This window comes from Spea bombifrons, chromosome 11 (genome assembly GCF_027358695.1).
Source record: "Spea bombifrons isolate aSpeBom1 chromosome 11, aSpeBom1.2.pri, whole genome shotgun sequence".
NCBI lineage: Eukaryota > Metazoa > Chordata > Amphibia > Anura > Pelobatidae > Spea > Spea bombifrons.
The window spans coordinates 23391563-23416949 of record NC_071097.1 but is presented as its reverse complement, the minus strand read 5'-3'; the positions used below and the strand labels follow the sequence as shown (position 1 = coordinate 23416949).

Below are 25387 nucleotides of genomic sequence, written 5' to 3'. Positions count from 1 at the left end.
CTTATTGGACAGGACTGGAAAATAGCAGGACTGTCCACCAAAATCTTGGGTGTGTTGGCAGGTATGCTGATGGAAAAATGTTGGACAAGAACTAAAAAATAGCTTAGGGTTAATGTACGGTTATGTTTAAGATTAGTAGCAGTGCACTGGTTTGGTTAAAGATGGATTATGTCTAAATAATAATAATTTAATTTTAATGTTTTTTTTTAAAAAAAAATAGGGGTTTATTTAAATGTATTTTAAAGTTAGATTTATTATTTAGTACTTGATTATATTTATTAAATGTTTATAGTAGCGTTACCTACCGAGCTATACCTACCTATGTGTATTTGCATTTTGCATACCTAGTTTAGCTAAATTAGATGGGACAGGACTGGAAAAAAGCAGGACTGTCCCTGAAAAAGTTGGGTCTGTTGGCAGGTATGTGGATGGAAAAATGTTATAGGGTGAAGTGTGAGTTATAGTGTTAATGTAATGCTATTAGTGAGTGAAGGCCAGGGCAAATAACAAGGAAAAGGTCCTTGTGTTTTGTGCATTGTAAGTGTGTGTGTATGTGTGTTATGTGTGATGTCACTGTGTGTTATATGTGTTATATGTGTTATTGTGTGTGTTATGTTTGGTTGGTTGTGTATCAGAAGGAAAATAATGAAATGGAAAAGGAAATGGGAAAGGCAAATGAGTGGGCAATTGGCGACCCGCTCACCTGTTTCACCCCAGGGCAAAGCACCCAAACACTGTCAGTCTTAGACGTTTGGCAGCAGACTTCCAGAGCTCAGACACAAGGCCCTAGCGTAAGCTGGCCACTCCGGCGGAGGTAGCAGGCGTTGCCACACCGCAAACAGAGGCAGCCAGGGGGGAGAAACTGCCCTTACCATTAGGGACATTTTGGGCATGACTCTAGCCAGGAAGCGAACTGGCAGAGAAGAGATGCTGGCACCACCACCAGCAGCAGCATTGAAAAATGGGAAAGGCGAATGAGTGGGCAATTGGCGACCCACTCACCTGTTTCACCCCAGGGCAAAGCACCCAAACACTGTCAGTCTTAGACGTTTGGCAGCAGACTTCCAGAGCTCAGACACAAGGCCCTAGCGTAAGCTGGCCACTCCGGCGGAGGTAGCAGGCGTTGCCACACCGCAAACAGAGGCAGCCAGGGGGGAGAAACTGCCCTTACCATTAGGGACATTTTGGGCATGACTCTAGCCAGGAAGCGAACTGGCAGAGAAGAGATGCTGGCACCACCACCAGCAGCAGCATTGAAAACTGAAAAGGCGAATGAGTGGGCAATTGGCGACCCACTCACCTGTTTCACCCCAGGGCAAAGCACCCAAACACTGTCAGTCTTAGACGTTTGGCAGCAGACTTCCAGAGCTCAGACACTAGGCCCTAGCGTAAGCTGGCCACTCCGGCGGAGGTAGCAGGCGTTGCCACACCGCAGACAGAGGCAGCCAGGGGGGAGAAACTGCCCTTACCATTAGGGACATTTGATTCATGACACTAGCCAGGAAGCGAACTGGCATCGAAGAGACACTGGCACCACCAGCAGCAGCAGCAGCAGCAGAATTGGGAAAGGCGAATGAGTGGGCAATTGGCGACCCACTCACCTGTTTCACCCCAGGGCAAAGCACCCAAACACTGTCAGTCTTAGACGTTTGGCAGCAGACTTCCAGAGCTCAGACACTAGGCCCTAGCGTAAGCTGGCCACTCCGGCGGAGGTAGCAGGCGTTGCCACACCGCAGACAGACGCAGCCAGAGGGGAGAAACTGCCCTTACCACTAGGGACATTTTGGGCATGACTCTAGCCAGGAAGCGAACTGGCAGAGAAGAGATGCTGGCACCACCACCAGCAGCAGCATTGAAAAGGCGAATGAGTGGGCAATTGGCGACCCACTCACCTGTTTCACCCCAGGGCAAAGCATCCAAACACTGTCAGTCCTTGGCGTTTGGGAGCGGACTTCCAGAGCTCAGACACAAGGCCCTAGCGTAAGCTGGCCACTCCGGCGGAGGTAGCAGGCGTTGCCACACCGCAAACAGAGGCAGCCAGGGGGGAGAAACTGCCCTTACCATAAGGGACAATTAAGGCATGACACTAGCCAGGAAGCGAACTGGCAGAGAAGAGATGCTGGCACCACCAGCAGCAGCAGCAGCAGCAGCAGCAGCAGCATTGGAAAAGGCAAATGAGTGGGCAATTGACGACCCGCTCACCTGTTTCACCCCAGGGCAAAGCATCCAAACACTGTCAGTCCTTGGCGTTTGGGAGCGGACTTCCAGAGCTCAGACACAAGGCCCTAGCGTAAGCTGGCTACATTGGCGGAGGTAGCAGGCGTTGCCACACCGCAGCAAGTGCAACCAGGGGGGAGAAACTACCCTCACCATCAGGGACATTCGAGGCATGACACTAGCCAGGAAGCGAACTGGCATTGAAGAGAGACACTGGCACCACCACCAGCAGCAGCAGAATTGGAAAAGGCGAATGAGTGGGCAATTGACGACCCGCTCACCTGTTTCACCCCAGGGCAAAGCATCCAAACACTGTCAGTCCTTGGCGTTTGGGAGCGGACTTCCAGAGCTCAGACACAAGGCCCTAGCGTAAGCTGGCTACATTGGCGGAGGTAGCAGGCGTTGCCACACCGCAGCAAGTGCAACCAGGGGGGAGAAACTACCCTCACCATCAGGGACATTCGAGGCATGACACTAGCCAGGAAGCGAACTGGCATTGAAGAGAGACACTGGCACCACCACCAGCAGCAGCAGAATTGGAAAAGGCGAATGAGTGGGCAATTGACGACCCGCTCACCTGTTTCACCCCAGGGCAAAGCATCCAAACACTGTCAGTCCTTGGCGTTTGGGAGCGGACTTCCAGAGCTCAGACACAAGGCCCTAGCGTAAGCTGGCTACATTGGCGGAGGTAGCAGGCGTTGCCACACCGCAGCAAGTGCAACCAGGGGGGAGAAACTACCCTCACCATCAGGGACATTCGAGGCATGACACTAGCCAGGAAGCGAACTGGCATTGAAGAGAGACACTGGCACCACCACCAGCAGCAGCAGAATTGGGAAAGGCGAATGAGTGGGCAATTGACGACCCGCTCACCTGTTTCACCCCAGGGCAAAGCATCCAAGCACTGTCAGTCCTTGGCGTTTGGGAGCAGACCTACAGAACTCAGACACAAGGCCCTAGCATAAGCTAGCTACACCGGCGGAGGTAGCAGGCGTTGCCACACCGCAGCAAGTGCAACCAGGGGGGAGAAACTACCCTTTCCATTAGGGACATCTGAGGCATGATTTCAACCAGGAAGCGAACTGGCAAAAGATACTGGCACCACCACCAGCAGCAGCGTTGGAAACGGAAAAAGGTGAATGAGTGGGCAATTGACGACCCACTCACCTGTTTCACCCCAGGGCAAAGCATCCAAAGACTGTCAGTCCTAGGCGTTTGGGAGCGGACTTACAGAGCTCAGACACTAGGCCCTAGCGTAAATTGGCTACACCAGCGGAGGTAGCAGGCATTGCCACACCGCAGCAAGTGCAACCAGGGGGAGAAACTACCTTAAACATTAGAGAGAAAAAATTTAACTTTCCAAGCTAAGAGCTGGGTAACCCAATTTGGGCAGATTGAATTTAAGAAAGGCAATCTGCTCCATGAGATGAGGTGCCATGCGTGAGCGCTGTGGACTCAGTATGTTTCCAGTCATAGAAAACACGCGCTCACTTTGAACAGTGGTTGGCGGACATGATAGAAGCTGCTGCGCAACCCATGAGAGTGCAGGCCACACACTCTTCTTTTCATCCCAGTAGCTAAGAGGATCAACATTAGGAGCAGAAGGAACTTCACAGAGGTAAAGTTTGACCATTTCAGCAGCACTACTCTCCTTTCTGCTGCTAGCTCTGTCAGATGGTCCAACTATACTGCCAAGTGCCTCTTCCCAAAACGCAGCTGCTCCACTCAGCTGTGTTGTGCTGCTTGTGGCACTGCTGCTGATGCTGCTGCTAGGGGTAGCAGACCACATCATCTCTTCCTCCTCCTGCACCTCACCCTCCTCGGACAGCATTCCCATTTTACGCTGCCAGTCACGCACCTTGTTGACCAATTGCTCCCGGTAGCTACTGAGAACATTGAATTTCAAAGCTAGCTTTCCCTTAATTCTTGGATCACAAAGGCACGCTAGCATCATTTCGGGACTCTCTTCCATTCGCTTGCGAAGGTGTACTTTTAGCAGATCCTTCAGCTTCCTGACTATGGCTGCTACGTCAGGATGTAGAGTGCCACCTTGAACAGCCTCACGGTTTCCAAGGAACACATCCATCTTGCTGCCTAGATGGGAGAACACTGGGATTACCTGGGCCAGACTGGCAGTGTTTGAGCTTAAATTTTCTGTGGCATCCCTGAATGGTTTAAGGACTGCCACTAGCTGGGCGATCACTGTCCAATCCTCCCTATTCAATGGAGAGGTAATCCCTATATTGTGCTCTGAGGCAAGATTATGGATTGCCCTCTGCTGCTCCAAAATCCTCTCTAGCATGTCTAACGTGGAGTTCCACCGTGTACTGACATCCTGACGTAGGCAGTGTACGGGAAGACCTGACCTCTCTTGCTCTTCCCTCAAAAGTTGGCTAGCCTTAACACTATGGTGAAAGTGCCCAGCGATCTTTCTGCAGCGGGACAGAACTACTGCTGCCACATTAGTTCCTTCTGACATTGCTGCCTTCACTACAAGATGGATGATGTGGGCTGCACAGCGCACACCAACAATATGACCATCTCGCAGCGCTTTCACCATATTGGCACCTCCGTCAGTTACCACAAAACCAACTTCAACATTGGTGCCCGCCTCTGCTCCCACCCAAAGGCTAAACATTTTCCTAATCGCATGCAGAATATTTTGGGAAGTGTGCTTTTCATCCATCACTTCTGCATGGAGAAGGAATGATCGGTAGCCTGCTGCAGCAACTTCCTTAGACACACCGGGCTGCCACCAGTGTGCTGTCAAAGAAAGAAAGGCATGCTGGGCGCTAGGTGCACTCCACAAATCTGTAGTGAAATGAACACACTGACCAGCAGCCTTGGAAAGCTCCTCTTTCACTGCTGCAACACAGGACCGATACAGCGAGGGGACAATGTTCCTGCTGAAAGTGGAACGTGACGGAACTGTGTATTGTGGAGCCACAGCCGCCATCAATTGTTTGAAAGGCTCCCCTTCAATCATGGAGAAGGATGCCCCTCCAACAGCAATGAACTGACCAATAAGTCGCGTTACTTTATTGGCCTGCTGTTTGGGCATCGTTCTCTTGGAGTGGAATGCCCCAAATTCTTCCAGGGTGGGCTGGGCATGCAGTGCTCCAACCTGCCTTGGTCTCTGGCTGCCAGCACTAGTTGCTGCTGCTGCTGCTGCTGCTATTGGCTCAGAAGAAGAAGCTGTTGGGGTTTTTCCACGGCCACCAGCTATGCTGCCTGCACTAAGTTTTACCTCTGCATCTTTCCCCAATAGCACAGCGTTGTGTTGAGTGCTGAGGTGATGCTTCATGCTAGCACTGGTAAAATGGCCAGACACTTTCCCTCTGCTTATTAGCTTCCCACAATGTTTGCACTTTCCATAGCGCCCTTCTTCAACATTTTCAAAGTGCTCCCAAATTGGGGCGCGCATAGCCTTGGAGTGTGCCTTGGGTGCTGCTCTTACTGCTCGGGGTGGATGAACAGAGGCAGAACTAGTGGTGGTGGGACTGGTGGTAACAGTACTGGCCATAGTGGGACTGCTAATTGCTTTAGATTTGCTAGGTTTTGCTGCTGCTGCTGGTGGTGGTGATGGTGATGATCGTAGCGGAGAAGGTGGAGGCTCAGGGGAAAATTGTGCACTAGTCATTTGGACACTGCTCCCTGAGGAATCTGATTCCTGACCACTCATCTCCTCTACTTCCTCTGGCTCATAGTCTAGCTCTTCATTAGCCAGATCGAATGGAATTCCTGCTAGGCTGGAGCTAAGACTGATATCGTCGTGAGACTCGTGACTAGTAGTAGTGCGAGCAGGAAGAATAGACTCTGCACTTGGCCTCTCAGTCTCAGGCTCCTCTGCTACCTCGCTAGGTGGAGTTCCACTATGTGTAGCCCTCTCTCTAACTGTCTTTACAAAAATTTTGTAAGGACTTGGTGGCTTGCTAGAGGTACTAGGAGGACATGGCGTGGCGGTACCAGTGGGAACAGTAGGCGCAGCACTAGTGGTGGTAGAGGCGGTAGAGGTGGGGGTGGTGGTGGTGGTGGTTTTCCCTACAAAGGAATGAGATCGCTTTGGTTTGGGACCCCTCTGAGTCTTGCTGCTAATTTGGCTCTGCTTGGTACCTTGCATGCTGCTGGTGGATGGGGAAGATGCTGCTTGGGGCAAAAGGCACTTCTTTTTAGTCACTGGGCTGGTACTACTTGTGCTACCCTTTAACTTTGAACGTGCTTCTGGTGCTTTAGGCTTTCCGTAAAAAACCATAGAGCTTGTGGGCCTAGCCGCACTACTACTGCCTGCTTTTGGTGCCTTTCCTTTACTTGATGATCCTTCAAGCAATGCTTCCCCAAATGATAAGCGAGAGCTTGGCCTACTTGGCCGACTAGACTGACGCAAAGGCTGCATCTTAGAACTGGTGGTGGTGCTGGTGGTGGTGCTGGTGGTGGTGGTGGTGGTGGTAGATGGAGCTTGTCCCTCCTTAGTCCCAAAAGGAGGATCCATTTCAAATTTTGTGTTGTGTGTGTAGTGTAGTGTAGTGTAGTGTAGTGTAGTGTAGTGTTTAAAAAACTATAAAAAAAAATAAAAAAATAAAAATAAAAAAAAGGAAAAACGAATTAAAGACAAAAAAATTAGAGGAAGTTCTCTTCAGTGCTACTGCTTAAAAAGTAAAACTATGCACTACTGCACTGTGCTGTGTGCAATCTGCCAAAATCCTAAAGTTATTTAAATTATTAACTCAAGATTAACTATTTAATAACTAGCAGTATTTTATTTTTAATTTGAATTTACACGGGCCTAAGAGCTTAGCCTACTACTATGCTAGCCTAAAGCTATATTTCCTTACTATAAGTCTACCTCTAGGCAGACGCTCTCAAACCCACTAAGCTAAAGTGAGGTTAAATCAGATTCAGTATATGATTTATTAATTAATATTAAGTTATATAATATTAATAGATTAGAACTAATTTACTTATATATTATGTATTATAGATAGAAGAATATAGATTATGAATTAGAATTTAGAATTAGAATTACTTATATTATAGATTATGAATTAGAATATTATTATTTATAATATATTATAGATTAAGATTAAAGAAGATTAGAATTATTTTAGTACTACAGCTAGTAGCTTGAAGCTTTGCTTAGTACAGCTCGTCACAGTCAATTTTTCTTGAAAAGAATTAGAAATAAAATAAAATGTCACAGCAAAACAGTTATCTTCACTGCTTGCTGCACTCACTAGCCCAACAAGTTCACTTCACTGATGGACTGAGGTGAGCAAAACACTAAGGGTACTTTTAATAAAATTGAAATAAAATGTAAAATAAATGAGAAAATCTTTGCAAAACAGTTAACGTCACTGCTTGCTGATCAAAAAAAAACACAGCACTTATGCGGCTGCACTCACTAGCCCAACAAGTTCACTTCACTGATGGACTGAGGTGAGCAAAACAAATGAAATAAAATGAAAGATTAATTAAGAAAAATTGACTTGGTCTCTTACTGTTGCTAAAACAAAGCACAAACTATAGAGCTGCAGCACCAGTACTAATAAGATTAGCTGAACTATACGCTAGTAGTAATTAATTAATATTATTACTTTTATTTATAGCTAATTTAATTAACTATTAAGATAAGAAAGAATTAGAGAATTATTGATATTACTGATTTTAGATTAGACACTAGTAGATGTTCTGAATGTCTACAGTACACTCTACACTAGTATACTATTACTAACTATAACTGACAAATATATATATTTTATAATGAATTCAATTATTAATTATATTAATTAATATTACTGATTTTAAATTAGACACTAGTAGATGAATGTCTACAGTACACTCTACACTAGTATACTATAGTATATATATATATATGACTGACAAATATATATATATATATAATATTATAATGAACTATTAAATTATAGATTCTATTAAATTGTAATTTATAAATTCTATTTAATTTATTTAAGCAGGACAGGCAATAGGCACTAGTGCCAGCCCAGGGCAAGGGCACCCCAGTGCCACTGAGGCACTGGGTGCACTGTCAACTCAACAGCACTTACACTAAAGTTGATGACAAATTAATTTTAAAAAAATTAAATTAATCAAATTATTATTATTAAATATATTAATTAAGTAGCACTGAAGTGAGGATGAAGTACACAGTGAGAAATGGCAGGCTAAGGCTTACCAGTCTCACACAGAACAGAACAATCTCTCTCTGTAACGCTCGGATGCAGCACAGCAGTGTTGCCAAAGCAGTCACAGCGAAAAATGAATGGATCTCTCAGGCAAGCTCTGGTCTTATAAAGGCGCCTTCAGAATTCAAAAAACAGCAGCACAGGCATTGGACGAGACCCTTAGCGTTACGTCACAAGAGTGAGCTGATTGGACAGACGAGGATCAGCTCACTCCTGTTTGAAATTTTGGCGGTTGCGCGGCAAAAACGAAGACGATCACGAAGAATCTTCGATTCTTCGTGATTGTGAGTCTTCGTCTTCGCCTACGGTTTGCCGGCACTGTATTCTGTTCTACGTTCCTTCGGAACGAACAAAAAAACGGCCTCTTCGTGCTCGTTTTCATGTTCGCCCGAAGACGAATGCACAAGTCTACTAATTTCCCTTTTAGAGGAGTAAACCTAGTTGGACCAGCTCCTGTTTCCAAAAGGCCATTTTCATAATGATAAGTATCAGATTTGTCACAGGTTTACAAGTTAATTGGAGAAACCCTAAACACGGATAGGTTTGTGGCTCTTAGGGTGACCACATCAGCCATTTTTTCAAGAATGATATACATTGCTCATGTTGCAGAATAGCACATGTAACGCTCTGCACTGTAGTATAGGGGATGTATACCTGGGTAACTTCCTCACATCCACACACTGTAGGACAACACTGTATGTGCCTGTCAGCACCATAGGAAATGTTCGCTCTGGAAAAAATGGCTGGTCACGCTAGCAGCCTTGGGGTTGGATATCCCAGGGGCAAATACTCTTTGCTAACATACTTACAGTGTCTAACTACAACTAAAAAGCTACTATACACGTGATACTTACTGATACCTATGCATGCAAAAAAAGGAAAGAGAATGAACACAAGAATGTGAAAATGAAAAGAAGTACACAAAAACACATAACAGTTCAGTGTCATAAACTAGCATGCAAGGAAAACGACAAAAATCAAAACATGCAGTAGCAGGTTAATAAATATGAATACAAATATAGTTCACTAAGTGCCCTTTTTTTTTTTTTTCAAATATAATTTATTTATTTTTTGGAATATAAAAAGAGAACATAAAATAACACACAAATCATACAAAGTTTGGAGATATATGCAATTAAAAAAGCGTACAGAAACGTATAAGATGTAAAGGATGTACAGAATCAAAATTTTCATCTCTTTGTATCTTAATTTGATAATTGTACGGTAAAGTACCAGATAATACATTATACCAAACCGAACCATTCACTACACTGACGAGGACACATCTACATACATGTGGCGGCAGACTGGAGCAACAGGACGTGGACATTCATAGCTATATATAGATAGATAAGTTTCAAGACACTATACCCATTGGGGTCGTTCACAATAAGCAAATAAATATGAGTTACTGTGTAAGAATCAAAAATCAAAAGAAATCAAATACAACAATAATATATATGTATAATGCCAAAAGAGAAATAATTACTTGGATAAGGAGTCAAAGGTTATCTAAACCAGACTCCTCCATGTACTTCAGCCATGGGGACCATACATGATTATATTTAGAGATCTTTTGGTTTTTTATAAAGAAATATTTTTCCATCTTTGCCTGATGATTGCCACTAAGTGCCCTTTGATGCAATCGGAGTCCAGTTCAAAGAAACATTCATAAAATGGCTTTTATGAAACAAAAATAGGCAGAAAAAGAGAAAGATGGATTGTTACTGAAAACATACCTCTAAAGTGCACTACTTATATTATTTGGTTGAAACATATACTTATTATGCCACAAATCTCTTCAATGTGACAGTTACCAGTTTATTCTTTCCAGCCAAAGTGCTCTCTTGAAAAGGCTAGCCAATGTGAGAGCAGAAATAGCAAAATAACCTTTAAGCTCAGCAAACTTCAACCCTCTAGAGCTTTGTTTTCCATCTTCAGGTCCTTAATAGGTAGGGGAAATAAGTGTTTATGTTGCCGTACAATACAATGACTGGTTCATGACCCAGTCGTTCAGCTCAATCTTATTCTTGTGCTATACTTCAAACATGGATTTGGAAGTATCCTTTTAAAATACTTACTAAATCATTCGGTTAGCTACTCCATTCCTCAAGGGCTAAAAGCCGTCGGCAATGTACTTACCTTGGGCACAGCCCCAGACCTGACCCAAGAACGCACTCCCTGCTAACCTCATACCCATAGACAGTCCCATACTATATTTTTAATTCCAACGTCTTTATAGAACTCGTATCTTAAGTAACTATTTGAATGAAGTGTGTATATAATGGCACAGGTATTTATGGGGAAATAAAAAGCCATCAAGTCAGTCCATCAAAATATGTTAGTTTTTGACATAAGCAAGGGGGGGAAACACATATGTTCCCAATAAACATATTCCATTAATTATATACATTTTATGAAGCTTAAACAACAGAATCCTAGTCCACTTTTATAGCAAGATAATCTAGACAATGCTGTATGTACAAGGAGATAGAGAATGTAACAGCAACTGTATGGATTGTAAAACTTAAATTACAACTAGAATGAAATTCCCAATCCTAATACAAATAAAACTTTTAGTATATCTTGTTAACAAATGTAAACCATTATATTGCCCTTATTAAAGATGTCACCACTAGATGCCTCTGTATCCTAAGTGGACAATTAGCTGCAGAACAACCAGCTCCCTTTCTTGTTCTGCAGGGAAACCTTCCAGGTACCTTAAGTGTCACTTGTGTGGCTGATTCCATCATTTGGTGTGTAGCCACCTGCAACCTATACACAACTCCAAACTGCAAAAGCATGAGGGTGTCATGTATGACCGATTGTATCCAGGAGACAGCCACGTGACATTTATTGGCCATTAGTCTTAACGTGTCAATTAGGATTGACATTTTTTTTTCAATACAAATCTTGTAATCTCAAATAAAGTCCAAATAATATTTGTAAGTGAAATATACCCATATCAAGAATTTGATATTAAAACAAAACAACATGATCTTGTAGGTTCGGCAAATAACAAGAGAGACCCAATAACCATACTTTAGTTAAATTAGTGTTCTACTGACCTAACCAGGAGGCCAAAGGGTTTAGAGCCCTATAGTTGCATTTAAATTCATCACCAATACTGAGCATGTTTCGTAATCAGTTGGGTAGGACCTGTGCCTCAGCTGAGCAATCAATCACAGTACAGTTGCATGTCGGTAAGTGTGAAAGTGCCAGTAACGTTTTTTCAGCTCTTAAGAAACAAATAAGCAAAAGCTACTTATATTAGAAGTAAGGTTTGCACAACTGTTATCTTAAAGTAGTCAGTAAACTCACTTCTGTGAGTACCGACTCTGCTGGCATCTGTACCATCAGCGACGGGTTCTACCACTAGGACATAAAAGACACTGGAAAATCTCTCTTTCTCTTTTGTTCACTATCAAACCCAGTTGTAATCCTAATCCCCAGAATTAACGGTCATGATAGTTTAAGACTACAGGTCAATCTAAATTCTCTGATTAATACAGATAGATTTCAGTCCATTTCATGTGTTGTAAATCCAAATGTTAAACTTCAAATGCAAGACTAAAAAGAAGTTGCTGTTATACAAAATTAATGCTGCTCTGGAGACAAAGAGTGGTCACACCAAATATTGATTTGATCTAGATCTGATCTGTACAGATGAATAAATGTTAAATCTAGAAGAGCTACATTGTTTTTCAGACACATGCTTTTCCTGTCTCCCTACAACAACAGGAAAAGGATATACCCACACCAATTAACACTCCAGATTTCACCTGGAGTCTCTGAGTGCAGTGTTAAATGTCCTATGTTTTACAATGTGGTATGAGGAAAAGAAATATTTTTGACTATTGTAAACAAATTTTTCATATTCAACAAAAGAAAAAAAAGGTCTATTAAAATGTAATGTCAGGAACTTGCATTCTATATGTGTGATATTTGAAGTCCACATCGATATATTTTTTCTTTGCTCTCTGGGAAAATATGTCAAGTCTGTAGTTGAATCGATTAAATGTATCTGTGTTAAACTGTTTTTAATTTAATGTAAATGTATGACTACAGTGTATGAAAACAAATCAGTATAATGTATCGACCCCACATTAAAGCAAGATATCAGCATTCCAAAAATACATTTTCTGTGCATTAAACAAACTGCCTCATTCCACACAAGCTAGCTGGCCAAACCTTTTCATAGGGAAAGTGTAAAATGATTTATTATTTGTGTTCCATGCAGTTCAGAGAAATTATGTTTCGATGTCTTGAAATCCACTATTGGAAGGAAATAATGCGGTTAACGGTTTCCATACACATTTCTTAAAAGCATTTCAGGGAAACCCAAGTGTAGTACATTGCATAACATGGAACCGAGATACATTTCAACCTGCATCCTTGATTAAGATTACCTAGAAATAACTTCTAAGGCAGTGGCCCGCACTATTCTTCAGAAAACAATTTATATTCAGTACTTACATGGTGCTGTCACCTAGCTCTTCATACAGATTATTGGCAGCAGGAGTTGATGGTTTGCCTGCTGGCATTGCCATCTGGATTCTTGCTGTCTTTGCACACTCTGCTTGCCTCCTTTTTGAAAGAAAAGGAAGAGTCAGAGGACATGCACATTACCATAATTATCTCAAAAATATTAATGAACATTGACTGGTACATTAATAGCATTCTTGCAAAATGATGTGGATTCATGGACATATGTGCAGGTATATACAAAATCATTGATACCCAAGAATGAGGTCATTGATTTACACTATATTTACAAGATTCATGATTCTAAATATCTTTAGAGAACTATGAAGTTCAGGTGCTGACTTAGACACCTAAAAGTTAGTGAATGTCAGTGCTCTCCAAGCCACCATGGGCATCAAACTCTATAAAGTCATTACACATCAAGATCATGCTAATCTGAGTGAGTGTTTGAGGGGGAGTTTTAAATAATCTAGTTGCTAAGAAAAATACAGTTAAGTAAATGTTATTCTTTCTTCTAAGAATAACACAAAATAATTTTAGTTCATGCACTACTGGTTGGGTTTTAGTATACAGATAGATGTGTTAGTGATGAAGCCAACATGGTTGGCTCTTCCCTGAGAACCTTTTTTTTCTTTAAATATGTTTCTGTGCTCTGCTAAAGCAATATGTAAACCTATATTAGAAATGTCTCATTAGGAACGTATAAATCATTAGAAAAATTATGACTCCTGTCATTAACATTCTCTAGCAACAAGTATTGGTATTTAATGTTGCCATTTCCAGGATGTGAGCAAACTTTATTTCCAACAGAGAATAATCGCATAGTAATTATTCATTCTCCTTGTCAGTGTTGAGAATCAGTAATGTTCATATTAATTTTAGACATAAAAGATGTATGACGTTATCCCAAACTGACCTTTGTAAAAATTAAAGAACCTTGTGAATAAGACAAAAACTTGCCTATTAAAATATGACGTGGCTTTGATTAATTAAGATTATTTTTTTTAATAAGAATATATTTCATTATTGGCATTTATTTAACTTGTAATGTAAATGCAAGACTAGCTAAGCAGAGAACAGGTGATGTTAGCTGGATGGGGATACCACAGATGAAAAAGGTCCATCCTTGCATAGGTCGATTCTGTCTACAGAGGTAGACTAAGACAGAATTGAGCGGTAACACCATATGCATGTTTAGGCTTCTTCTGGGACTTCTCACTATAGTCAGTGACTCTCTATGCCCTGTGAGCAAGAATATCCGTTTCTGGACTCACCTCTTACTCTTCTGATACATTCTTAAACATTTGCAAAGAGTGAAAATACGTACAGAAAGAAAAACATTAGCTCAGCTGAGAATGAAAAATATCTATATATCTTGCCCTGTCTTATCTTATTGATCTAAACCTTCTGTGTTTGCTCTTTAATATGGACTGTATATCTTACCCTTGATGCCCTTAAGCTTTACTTTTGTACAATGTATGCTTCTTAAAACATGCAACAATTCTAAATGATATGATCAAATAAAGTTCCATACTTACTCCTTAAACCTTTTTATGTAAGCAAGTAGGGGAAGAAGAGAAAATGTGTGTTAGGAAAGTTACTTTCATTGCCATTGACATTAATGTGACTTTCTTGTAGAATGATTTTGTTAATGGCATTCTAACAACAAGAATGTTTAATTTAGTACAATTAATACAACACACTTTACAGAACCATCCTGCGTTTTTGGAGCCACCGTAGTAATAAATTACAATGAAGAAAAATGTCATGGGCTAAACAGTTACTGCATGTTAAGTACAGCTTCGGCACTTTTTTTGTTGTCTGAATTATACTCAAAAAGTTATCACGAATAACATAATCTGTTTTTTTTCCTTTTAAAATTGCTTTATAGTTCAGTATACTGGAAGCAAATTAAGGGAGCCTTGTATAATAGCCCAATTCTTGGTTGAATCTAGAATGCGATATATTACGCAATATATTTGCATAATCAAGACCTTGCATTGACTTGTGCAGTGAATGTAAAATCCCTTCTATTCATAAGAGGCATTATAGTTGCCTGGATAACATTCATCGTATTTCTAAAAGCATCATGTTCACCCTTCTAACAAAACATAATCTAATTGAAACCTAAAAAGCATAAGTAAAGCTAGTACATGGAATCTATTAGCGATAAAACAAAATCATTGTGGGGCAAAAGCCTAAATGGATTAAGGCAACAATTGTGTCAGCAAAATTCAATCCAACAAAGATCAGCCCGGAAAGATACAAAGAAGGAAATCATGGCTTCGTGTTGGGTAAAAAGCTGATAACAGCCTTCCGCATTATGGGTCATTCCACCATGTGAAGCCATATCTATTCCTGGAAATACAAAGTTTTAAAAAAATCCTTTTGTATCTTTGATTCTTTTCCCATTATTATTGGAAATAAAACATTATACTATAATGAATTCTGAATGCATATATATTAGATTTGTGTAAATGGACCAAAAACGATTCAGATTTTTTTTTTGTTTGTTTCGTTTTTGGTCACTCCTCAAATTTGTGGATTTCCACAGGTTACTGGAAAAATGCAAATATATAGATATATAATTACATTATATATCTTTTCTGGACTAAATTCCAGTCCCGCAACATAAGAAACCTCCACCCTGTGATAGGCTTTTTTTAATGAACAAGATTTTATACAAAGATTGTCTAACTTACACTTGCGGAATGCAGCAGCATAAAACGGACATCTACAAATCTGCATTTTAAAGGTAAGATTCTGCCTAATGTGCAGGTAAAAATATTTACTTACTGTCTATAGCTGACCATGACAATTAAAATGGCAGGTACGCAGCAGAGGACAATAATAATAGCCAGAGCAAGCAGGGCCCCCTCTGTGTACCCTACTGCTTGAGCTTGCTTCTTCACATTGGCCACTACATCTGGTGTACGAATCTCCAAAATACGCCCTCCTTGACCAATGTAGTCCTGGAATTGTTTGTTAATATCTAGAACTTTACCATCCAGAAATCTGCAATTACAAAAAAAATACACGGGCTGTTCATAAACATTTGAAGGTTCAACTCTATGTGGTTTGAATTCAGAAAGAAGACCTTATTGCTAGAGTTCAGATTTCAAAAGTTTTGATACCAGGCATAGCCAACAGGTTGGTCTCCACATGTTGCAGAGGTTTGGCTAAATGTATTAATATACTTTGCCTTCAGGCTAGAAACCCAGTTCAATACTGCATAAACAGCCCAATACAGACATTGATCCTTTCAAGGGAGCAGACTATTTAGTTTTAAGATTAGATATTCATTCATTGTTTTTGGTATGAATATGCCAGCTTAATCAGATTTGTCCTGTAAAGTTGAAAGCCTGTTAAATATATAAAACACTCTGCTTGAGATGTCAATACTATTAAGAGACGCATAATTTAATAGACAACAACATTAGCCCCAAGATTAAATATGCTTTCAGAAAATCGAATTATTGCATTTCATAAACTCATGTTCCAAAGCATACTTAGTTACTAACTTTTTAGACATGGCTAACCTGAAAAAACTGACCTAAATAAAAAAGATATTATTTCATATTGCAGTATCATTCAAGTATTACCGTATTTGCTCGATTATAAGACGAGGTTTTTTTCAGAGCAAATGCTCTGAAAAATACCCCTCGTCTTATAATCGGGGTCGTCTTCTAATCAGACCTCAAATAGAGGTCTGATTAGGAGACTAAGATCCAGATCCCCCGCACCGCTGCAGGGGACCTGGATCCTCCTGTCGTCGCCCCCCCCCCCCACACACACACACACTTACCGGTGCTTCCGGAGGTGAAGTTGGCAGCGGGGGTTTGTATGCGTCCGTCGCAAATACCTTCCCCGACTGTCAGAGATCAGAGTTCCAGAGTTCCTGATCTCTGACAGCCGGGGAAGGTATTTGCGACGGACGCATACAAACCCCCGCTGCCAACTCCACCTCCTTCCGGCTGCCGCGGAATGAGACGTCAACCCGCTGCCCCGGCAATACAGCAGGAAATTGGAAGCACCGGTAAGTAAGTAAGTGTGTGTGTGTGTGTGTGTGTGTGTGTGTGTAGGGCATTTCTGGAATGCCTTACACCCCTATATGCCACTCTGGCACTTAGGGGGTTAAAAGGCATATTATGGGGCAGAGTGGCATATAGGGAGGTATAAGGCATTTCAGGAGGCAGAGTGGCGTTAAGGGGGCATTTAATAGTGCACTCTGCCTCCTGAAATGCCTTATACCTCCCTATATGCCACTCTGCCCCATAATATGCATTTTAACCCCCTAAATGCCAGAGTGGCATATAGGGGTATAAGGAATTTCTGGAGGCAGAGTGCTCTATATAATGCCTTTTAACTCCCTTAATGCCACTCTGCCTCCTGGAATGCCTTATACCTCCCTATATGCCACTCTGCCCCATAATATGCATTTTAACCCCCTAAATGCCAGAATGGGATATAGGGGTATAAGGCATTTCTGGAGGCAGAGTGGCACATAGGGGGTCAAAAGGCATACCATGGGGCACAGTGGCATATAGAGGGTTAAAAGGCATATCATGGGCCACAGTGCCATATTGGTGTGGCAAGCCTGGGGGCAGATGTGCGTAACTGGGGGACAGGTTGGAAAATACAATAGAAAATATAAAAGAAATAAAAACAAAAAAAAAATATTTTTCTCAATCATAGCTTTTATTAAAAAAAATAGTTTACATGAATTAACATTTACTGGTAAAACTTTTTTCCTTTAGGGTCGTCTTATATTCAGGCTTTTTCTTTTTTTCCTAAGTTAATATTCAGATTTTGGGGGGTCGTCTTATAATCAGGGTCGTCTTATAATCAAGCAAATACGGTACTTATATATATATAACTTGGGTGGCTATTTTTTTTCTTAAAATACATGAATATAATAATTAACTGACCTAATTCTTATTAACCTCTTGTCACTATTCTGACCATAACATTCACATTTCATTGCTAATTATTTATTTATTTATTTATTGCTGGCACAGTTATCAATATAAGTAGATTTGTATAAACAAAAATTATAGATAGATAGATAGATAGATAGATAGATAGATAGATAGATAGCGAGATATATGCTACCTTTTAACTCGTCTGGGTCAATTTGCTTAGAAGCCTAGTGGTCAAACAACTCAACTCAAAGAATACTACATATTCTTTATTTTATTTTTTGTATTACTTTTGTGAATTCGAAGCATAGGGTAGCAGGGCACAAAACACTACTACACCATAATGGCTCAATTGCCCCATGTTTTTCTTAAATAACAATACTAATAATAATTTTTCCTAATGTGCTATATCTACTCAATATGCAAATTAATTCAAATTTGCAGATTCAGAATTCAGAGAGAAAATCCTGTATGAGTATCCTCAATTAATACTCACACATCTTCGTATTTAAGCAAACAATATATATATATGTATCTTTGTTTAATTAACTTATGCTACTCCACACCCGAGCCGTATTTAAAGCTGTGTATAAAGTAGCAAGCATATGATATGATAACGAGTAAGGCCAGGTTATAGTCGATAGAATTCATATAGTGCACTGGAAACTTACATTTTTATAAATTTAGAACAGGATTGTTTTTAGACATAAGTATACTTTATTTTGCTTACCGTACTGTCCACCATGGTGGTGGAGGAAAATTATCACCGTTTTGCTTACCGTAACAATATTTAACCCCTTAATGACAAAGCCAGTACATGTACGGGCTCAAAATGCATGGTTTTCAATGGGTTGTGGGACCGCCCATTGTCCTTAAGGGGTTAAGGAAACATAGTTGGTTTTGCAATAACATTATTTGAAGCATCAAAGATTTAAATATTTTCGGACAGGATTTGTTTTACACATCACTCTATGTCAAGCAATACAAATACTGTTCTACTGATTATATACTGAGTATTATGACTTATTGCCCCATTCCTAAAGATATATAAATGTAGTGGTGAATGCTGAAATATTACAGCGATTGTGCCTCACACTAGATGTCACTGCAACACAGTCCAAAAAAACTACACAAAAAAAGGCAAACCTGCTGTGATCTTAAACTGTATATTATATGTCTGTAATTACTACCAATGTCACTTGTATTGGATTTTCTGGTAGCCTGCAACGTAGATTTCTTGAAATAGTATCACAATAATTTAGAGATTATATTAAAAAAAATGATTATAGATTATGCCTTTTTTTAATATGGTGTGCAATATGTACAATTATTGTAGATAAAACAGGATAGCATATGTTATATCTTCTAGTCATGAGTACATCCACATATTATTCTTTTTCACCTGGTCTACCCTGTAGCAAATGTCTTTTTGTTCCATCACTGCAGGAACAATCTTGAACTCTCGCCCAACTAAACTGCAGTTTAACCGCATATCTTACCATGGTCTTAAATCAATAAAATACAGCGACAAAGGCACTTTCTTGTTGGGGGTCACAGTGTAGGCATCTTTGAGTCTAGTTAGATCAGTAAGTCTGTTTTTAGCAGTCACTTTTGCCATCAGTCTTGTCTCTGTCAAAGCAGTATATTTTGTGGCTTGGTGATGGTTTTCAGTATCCTCATCAATCCCAACTGAACATAAGCCATAGCAATCAACATGTGCATGGGGAACATAACACGTCTCAGACAATAAAGTTTAGTACATTAGCAAATTAATTTTAGAAGTTCTACAAGACTGCGCTGGAGATGTTAGGCCTACAATAGGCAGAACAGAGTTATACAGAATGCTTACTGGAGTAGATAAAGAACAGCTAATGAAATTAATGAAACGGCAAGTAAACCTAAAAATAATTTTTGACTCTGTGTGGAGGCTAATATTTTGTGCACTTTTATGAATACAAGCCCAAGACTCAGGTCTTCTGCAAAGAGACAATATGTTTCATCATTACTGAACGGCTGTAATATTAAGTTGTTTCCCGTTCTTCTCTGCTGAGCAATAGGAGATATGGGATTATGTTAGCTGAAAAGCTTAATTCACCTGCAAATTCACCATAAGTAAACCTCACTAATTGGTTAATATACAGACCCAGCATTACATTACAGGTACATACCATTTATATTTTTATATTTAATATGATAGTTGAGTGGTCGCTTTATAGTGTCCCGCCTGCAAAGGCATGGGGATATTCAGCAGAATTCCCTCTAATGCATTTGCCTGATTCCCTGCTTCTATTTGACACGAAGGAGGTGCAAAATGCAGCGGCAGTGTTTCTCTGAAGCTCTGGATCTGCATTTTCTCCTAAAGATAAGTATGTGTGTGTGTGTATTATGTTTATAGGCTGACTGTGACAAGGTAATCAGGTACTTACTTATAAAGTTCATTTCTTGATATGGCCCTGTTGGTGGAGGGATCCACTGCATAAATCATTAGGTCACTTTGAGTGTAATCCTCTTGTGAAAAACCATCTCCGTATCTCCGGGCTCCAATTGATTCCACAACAACAGCTGCACCAGGTATCTGATCCTGAACATAACGCTCTAGAATACTTAAATGAAATAAAAAAAAAGAAAAATAATTCATTTACAAACTAAAATACTAAAACTGGCATTCACATTTATCGTGACTATTTTTATTATTAGACACATTCAAACATGCAAATATATTGTTTATTTTAATGGTGACATTTTAGAATATTAAAATGAATGTGGAACAGCAACACCTGGAAAGGGGTTAGCATAAAAAGTTCAATGCACATCGGGCAGATATTCTCTTTGTAGCTTTTTTTACTGGAAGCTATAGTTGTACCATCATTAATGGAAAATACTATTATGCGAAAGGACTTGTAAACCATTAGGAACCAGTGGAAGTCGCTGACCTAAGGAACAATGTTTTTAATTATTCAAATGATAGTTTCTTGTTTCTAGATGCAGAATAAATGGGCAATTCAATATTTAATAATGCCATTGCCATGGTAATGCTATCAAGCACAATTTTGTAAAAGGATTTCTTGGTAATTGACATTTTAAACTGAAGTTTAAGGAAAGAAAACATATATTTCAAGGGGCAAAATAAAATGTGCGTATGCCAATACAAACAAACAGGTGTATAGAATTTGTTACTTATCAATTACTTACCCATGATTACACATCCCTCATATGCATATCCCTGCTGTTTAACACAGAGCTTTGCATACAGCTCAGAGCTGGAAATGCATGGACCTGAGAGATCCATCTTCTTATAACTGTTTAAATCATATTAGTGCCGGAAAACTCTGGCTCAAACAAATAAATCTGAAAATAGCAGGTAGCCCACAGATTATGTGTTCTTTTGGCAAGGATCCACTGTGCACAACAAGACATATGCAAAATAAAATATATTTCTCTTAAAACAGAAACTTCTAAAGTAGGTTTTGTACTAAAAGTCTAAATGTCATCTATCATGTTTTGATTTGTTATGATTTGAGAAACAGGTGTTTAGGTAATTATTTAAATGTTTGTATGGGGTGTTTGCAAAGTTTAAGTATTTGGAGGACAATCAAATTCGATTGTGTGCAGCTAAATAATGTAACTCCAAAATGTTAATCTGTAATCTCTATTCTATTATACTAGATGACAAGATGTCATACATATTACCCATGTATACAATACATGGGTAATATGGGGGATTTCTTAAGCCTCTCCTCAGTGATTTCACTATGCACCATAAAGGGTCAGGTCAACCCGCCTAGCAGGAAAAGATCACCATGGATTTCCCTGCAAACTCCCTCTTTTGGAAATATTCGTATTTATAAAGATAAAGGCCGAGATTCAATTTAAGTCACATGCCCTTGCATGATCTGCAGATTTACATAAAATTTGCATATTTCAATGTGAATTTGCATGACCTCACAGAGTTATAATCCTACACCAGCTATAATAACATAATACATATATGAGGATCCCCAGCACTGGCTGTGTGGGAATGTGTTTATATATTTCAGTGCACCAGCGGCCCTCAGTGATAGAAGCCCATATTGCATCCTCCATTTGTTATGAGCCTATGAGGAAAATTTCTCCAAGCCATGTCTATATTTTGGCATTGTCTAGAGTAGGGCAGAGAACTCTTGAGTCCCACCCTAAATTTTAATCATTTGTTTTTAATATATTGTATGTTTCTTAAGACATCGTGTTCATGTGTCACATTCATTATTGAGTTATATTTATGCTAGTTATTATGATTTATGTGCATTATACTTTTGTAATCATTATTTGGCTGCATATTCAAATTAGTTGGTAAGTGCACAGTTGAAAATAAATTTAACACCACTGTGGTCCAACTGTCCTTTGCAATACAATACAGTCAGATTGGTTGAAACATTACGATACAATTAACAGTTAAGACAACATGTTACCATCCCCTACCCTACAGGGTTAAAACAACTGCTGATGTTCTTTTATTGGGTTCTGTTGGCATTGGGAACAAGAGTATCAAAAGACTAGAGTGCCAGATGGATTCTAGAAATACAAATGTAAGTATCTCACACTATTAATAAGCCTCTTGGTAATGTGGGGCTGGAATACCATAGCAAGTTCAACTGTTTTATAATGTTTCAATTTGAAAGGAGGAGATTTTGCTTCTGGGGAAAGCCAGTCTTGAAACGCATGAATGTAGCAGGTGAATTATTCAACTGATCTTAAGTAAGAAATTAAATTCATACTCTACTGCAAAGATGACAATTGATGTCCTTGCGGGATGCAATATCTCCAAGGTGTAAGGGCTTCCCTAATAAACACAGCTGACATTGTGTCTCACTGAACATATCATACGGAAATTGTTGAGCCTCCTGCCTTTCAGGATATAAACATAGAATTTGATGGCGGATAAAAAGAACCAGTCGACTCATCTAGTCAGCCCATTTTTTCCAGTAAACACTCAAACTTTAATCAGCCCTTGGTCTCTTATTATTCTTGACCCTGTATTCAGGAAAGCCATAGACATGTTTAAATTCCCTTACTATGTTTACCTCTACTACTTTTGCTGGGAAGCTGTTCCACTTTTCAACCTCCCTCTCAAGAAAAACTTCCTTAAATTACACCTAAGCCTCTGACTCTCTAGTTTTAGATTATCTCCTGCTTTGAAACAAACTTCCCTCATGTACTTTGTTAAATCCTTTTATGTATTTAAATATTTCTATAACATCCCCACTTTCTCTTCTCTCCATGCTGTACATATACTAGAGTTTGACACCTCTATAGTGTAATTGTCAGTTCAAACAGAAATGTTCTTTTGTAAAAAATAAAAAATGAGAAAGTGCGGAAACCAATATTTTCTTGGTATGTCATGATTAGGAGAAATTTCCAAGTTTGATTTCTTGTGACAGAACATTCAGTAGTGTTAGTTATTGCTGCATTTTTTGTTCCCTAAAAATAAAAAATCATACTGCATGAAAGGCAACAACCATTTCTGGGCTTTTTATGAGCTGATAGTCAAGGCAATTCACTAGAGGAGACTATACACTGTCAGGAACTCCACTCAAGCTGACTGATCTGTCCATCACCAGGCACCGTCTCTTGTCAGCACATTGTCTGATTTTCGGCTGTCTTTCCTTCATTTTGTTGCAGGAGGCTTTTTGTCATTTAGGGTCAGGGTTGGCTGAATTTGATACTTAAATACTTGTTTCTAATCCCACTCAAAACCTATCTATGTCGTGTGTCATTTAACAAATATTTGACCCTCTGAGAATGCTATGCTTGCAGCTATTTCTCATATTGTCCACCAAGTATTTTCTATTTTTATGTATATATATATATATATACATATATATATATGTATATATATATATACATATATATATATGTATATATATACATATATATATATGTATATATATATATATATATGTATACCCACAGCAGATTTAATAAAAATGTATACATTTAAGTATAAAATGAAGCTTGAATTAGCAAACACCATGTGCCATTGGAAAATGGGAAAGAACAGCTGTTTCTAGCTACACTGTATTTCCATTTGGTGTTATTTAGTGGTCAAAATTTGCATTTCTTTAAAAAAACCAGGAGATTGCTAAGTGACCTCAAACTTTTTAATGCTAGTGTATATATAGTAACTCATTGCATATGCTTTTCTTAGATTTTTTCAATGAAACAGACTTCAAAAGAAAAATAGTGCATATGATGGTTTGTATAACTACCAAGCAACACACAAGCCACAGGGGTGACAGGTACCCCAGGCAATAATATAACAAGCATTTATACAAGTACTGGAAAAGGAAAAACAAGCTTGTATTTCTACAATTTGCCATACTTTGAGCCAGATCCTTCAAACAACACAAAAAAGTTTAGGATTTTAACTTATTAATTCAAGAAGGAGACATTTACATGGAGTATATCTTTAAATAGGAACAGATGGGTAGAGAGGGCTAAATAAAAACATAATCCAGAATTAGCAGAAAGGTTGACCATCTTCTCTGGAGAATAGTCTATGCCCCACACCTGCATTTGGCATGACCTGCATCACAGCTCCAGGAACATAATTGTTAATTGTTTATTTTTATAATTTAATACAATGCAAAGTGGGTGAAGAGAAGAAAAATCTAAATCAAATTAATATTTGGTGTGACCACCCTTCAAAACAGCATTGATTCTTCTAGGTACACTTGCACACAGTTTTTTTTAAGGAACATAGCAGGAAAGATGTTCCAAATATCTTGGATAACTATAACCATGGTTCTTCTGTGGATTTAGGCAGTCTCAGTTGCTACTGTCTCTTCATGCTCAGCCAAACAGACTTGATGATGTTGAGATCAGGGAGCCCAAAATAACACTGAATCGGTTTGGAGTGGGAAAGGAATTAGGCAGATTGTGTAAATGGCCAAACCTGCATCCAGAAGCTCCAGGTCAAACATGGGTAGTCCCAAGGGTGCGATCGTGTAAGTCTGTTAAGAGAATGTTGCATGACCACTCTTATAATAATTTTAAAATAAATCCCTTTCATGGTTTAATCTTCTATTTATAAAATATTATATTCTATCCACTAATTTGAAAGAAGGCATACAAATCTTGTAACCCAGACCCACCAGAAAGTAATAGGTACCTTTCATGTAGTATGGAATCTTAAATGATATCATGAGAATAAGTGTCAAAATTATGATGAATTATATGAAATTAATAAATCTTGCAGGTTGTATTTACAGTGTGCATTTACATACTTAACTCATTCTCTTGTTTAACCCTTTAAGAGTCTGTTCACACCATTTGTTTAAAAGTGCTGGCAATTCTGTTAACAATGAATGGGTTAAAGGTCCTTAACTGACAGTAACGGTGTGTATATATACTGTAACTACTAGTGTTTGCCTGTGAATAAAATGAACTCTCTACTGGTCGTCATAGCAACCCTGATGGCCTGTTAGTAAAAAAAAAAATATTTCGATCAATTCAGAAAATAAGGGAAAATGCCTCTGTGGGTTTTGGTCTCTGAGTTTCAGCAGCTTTTCTTAATATGATTATAATAGG

At 39.4% G+C, this 25387-nt stretch overlaps 1 protein-coding gene across 1 annotated transcript in view; it reads right to left on the bottom strand.

Moving 5' to 3' along the window:
- Window positions 1–25387, bottom strand: part of LOC128468247 (uncharacterized) — a 98001-nt gene that overhangs the window by 18860 nt on the left and 53754 nt on the right. Inside the window, exons 9-11 of the mRNA XM_053449936.1 lie at window positions 20248–20424; window positions 15699–15917; window positions 12894–13004 (exon numbers count right to left, since the gene is read on the bottom strand). Of these exons, the coding sequence (XP_053305911.1) occupies window positions 12894–13004; window positions 15699–15917; window positions 20248–20424 (507 nt within the window). The remainder of the gene's footprint in view (window positions 1–12893; window positions 13005–15698; window positions 15918–20247; window positions 20425–25387) is intronic.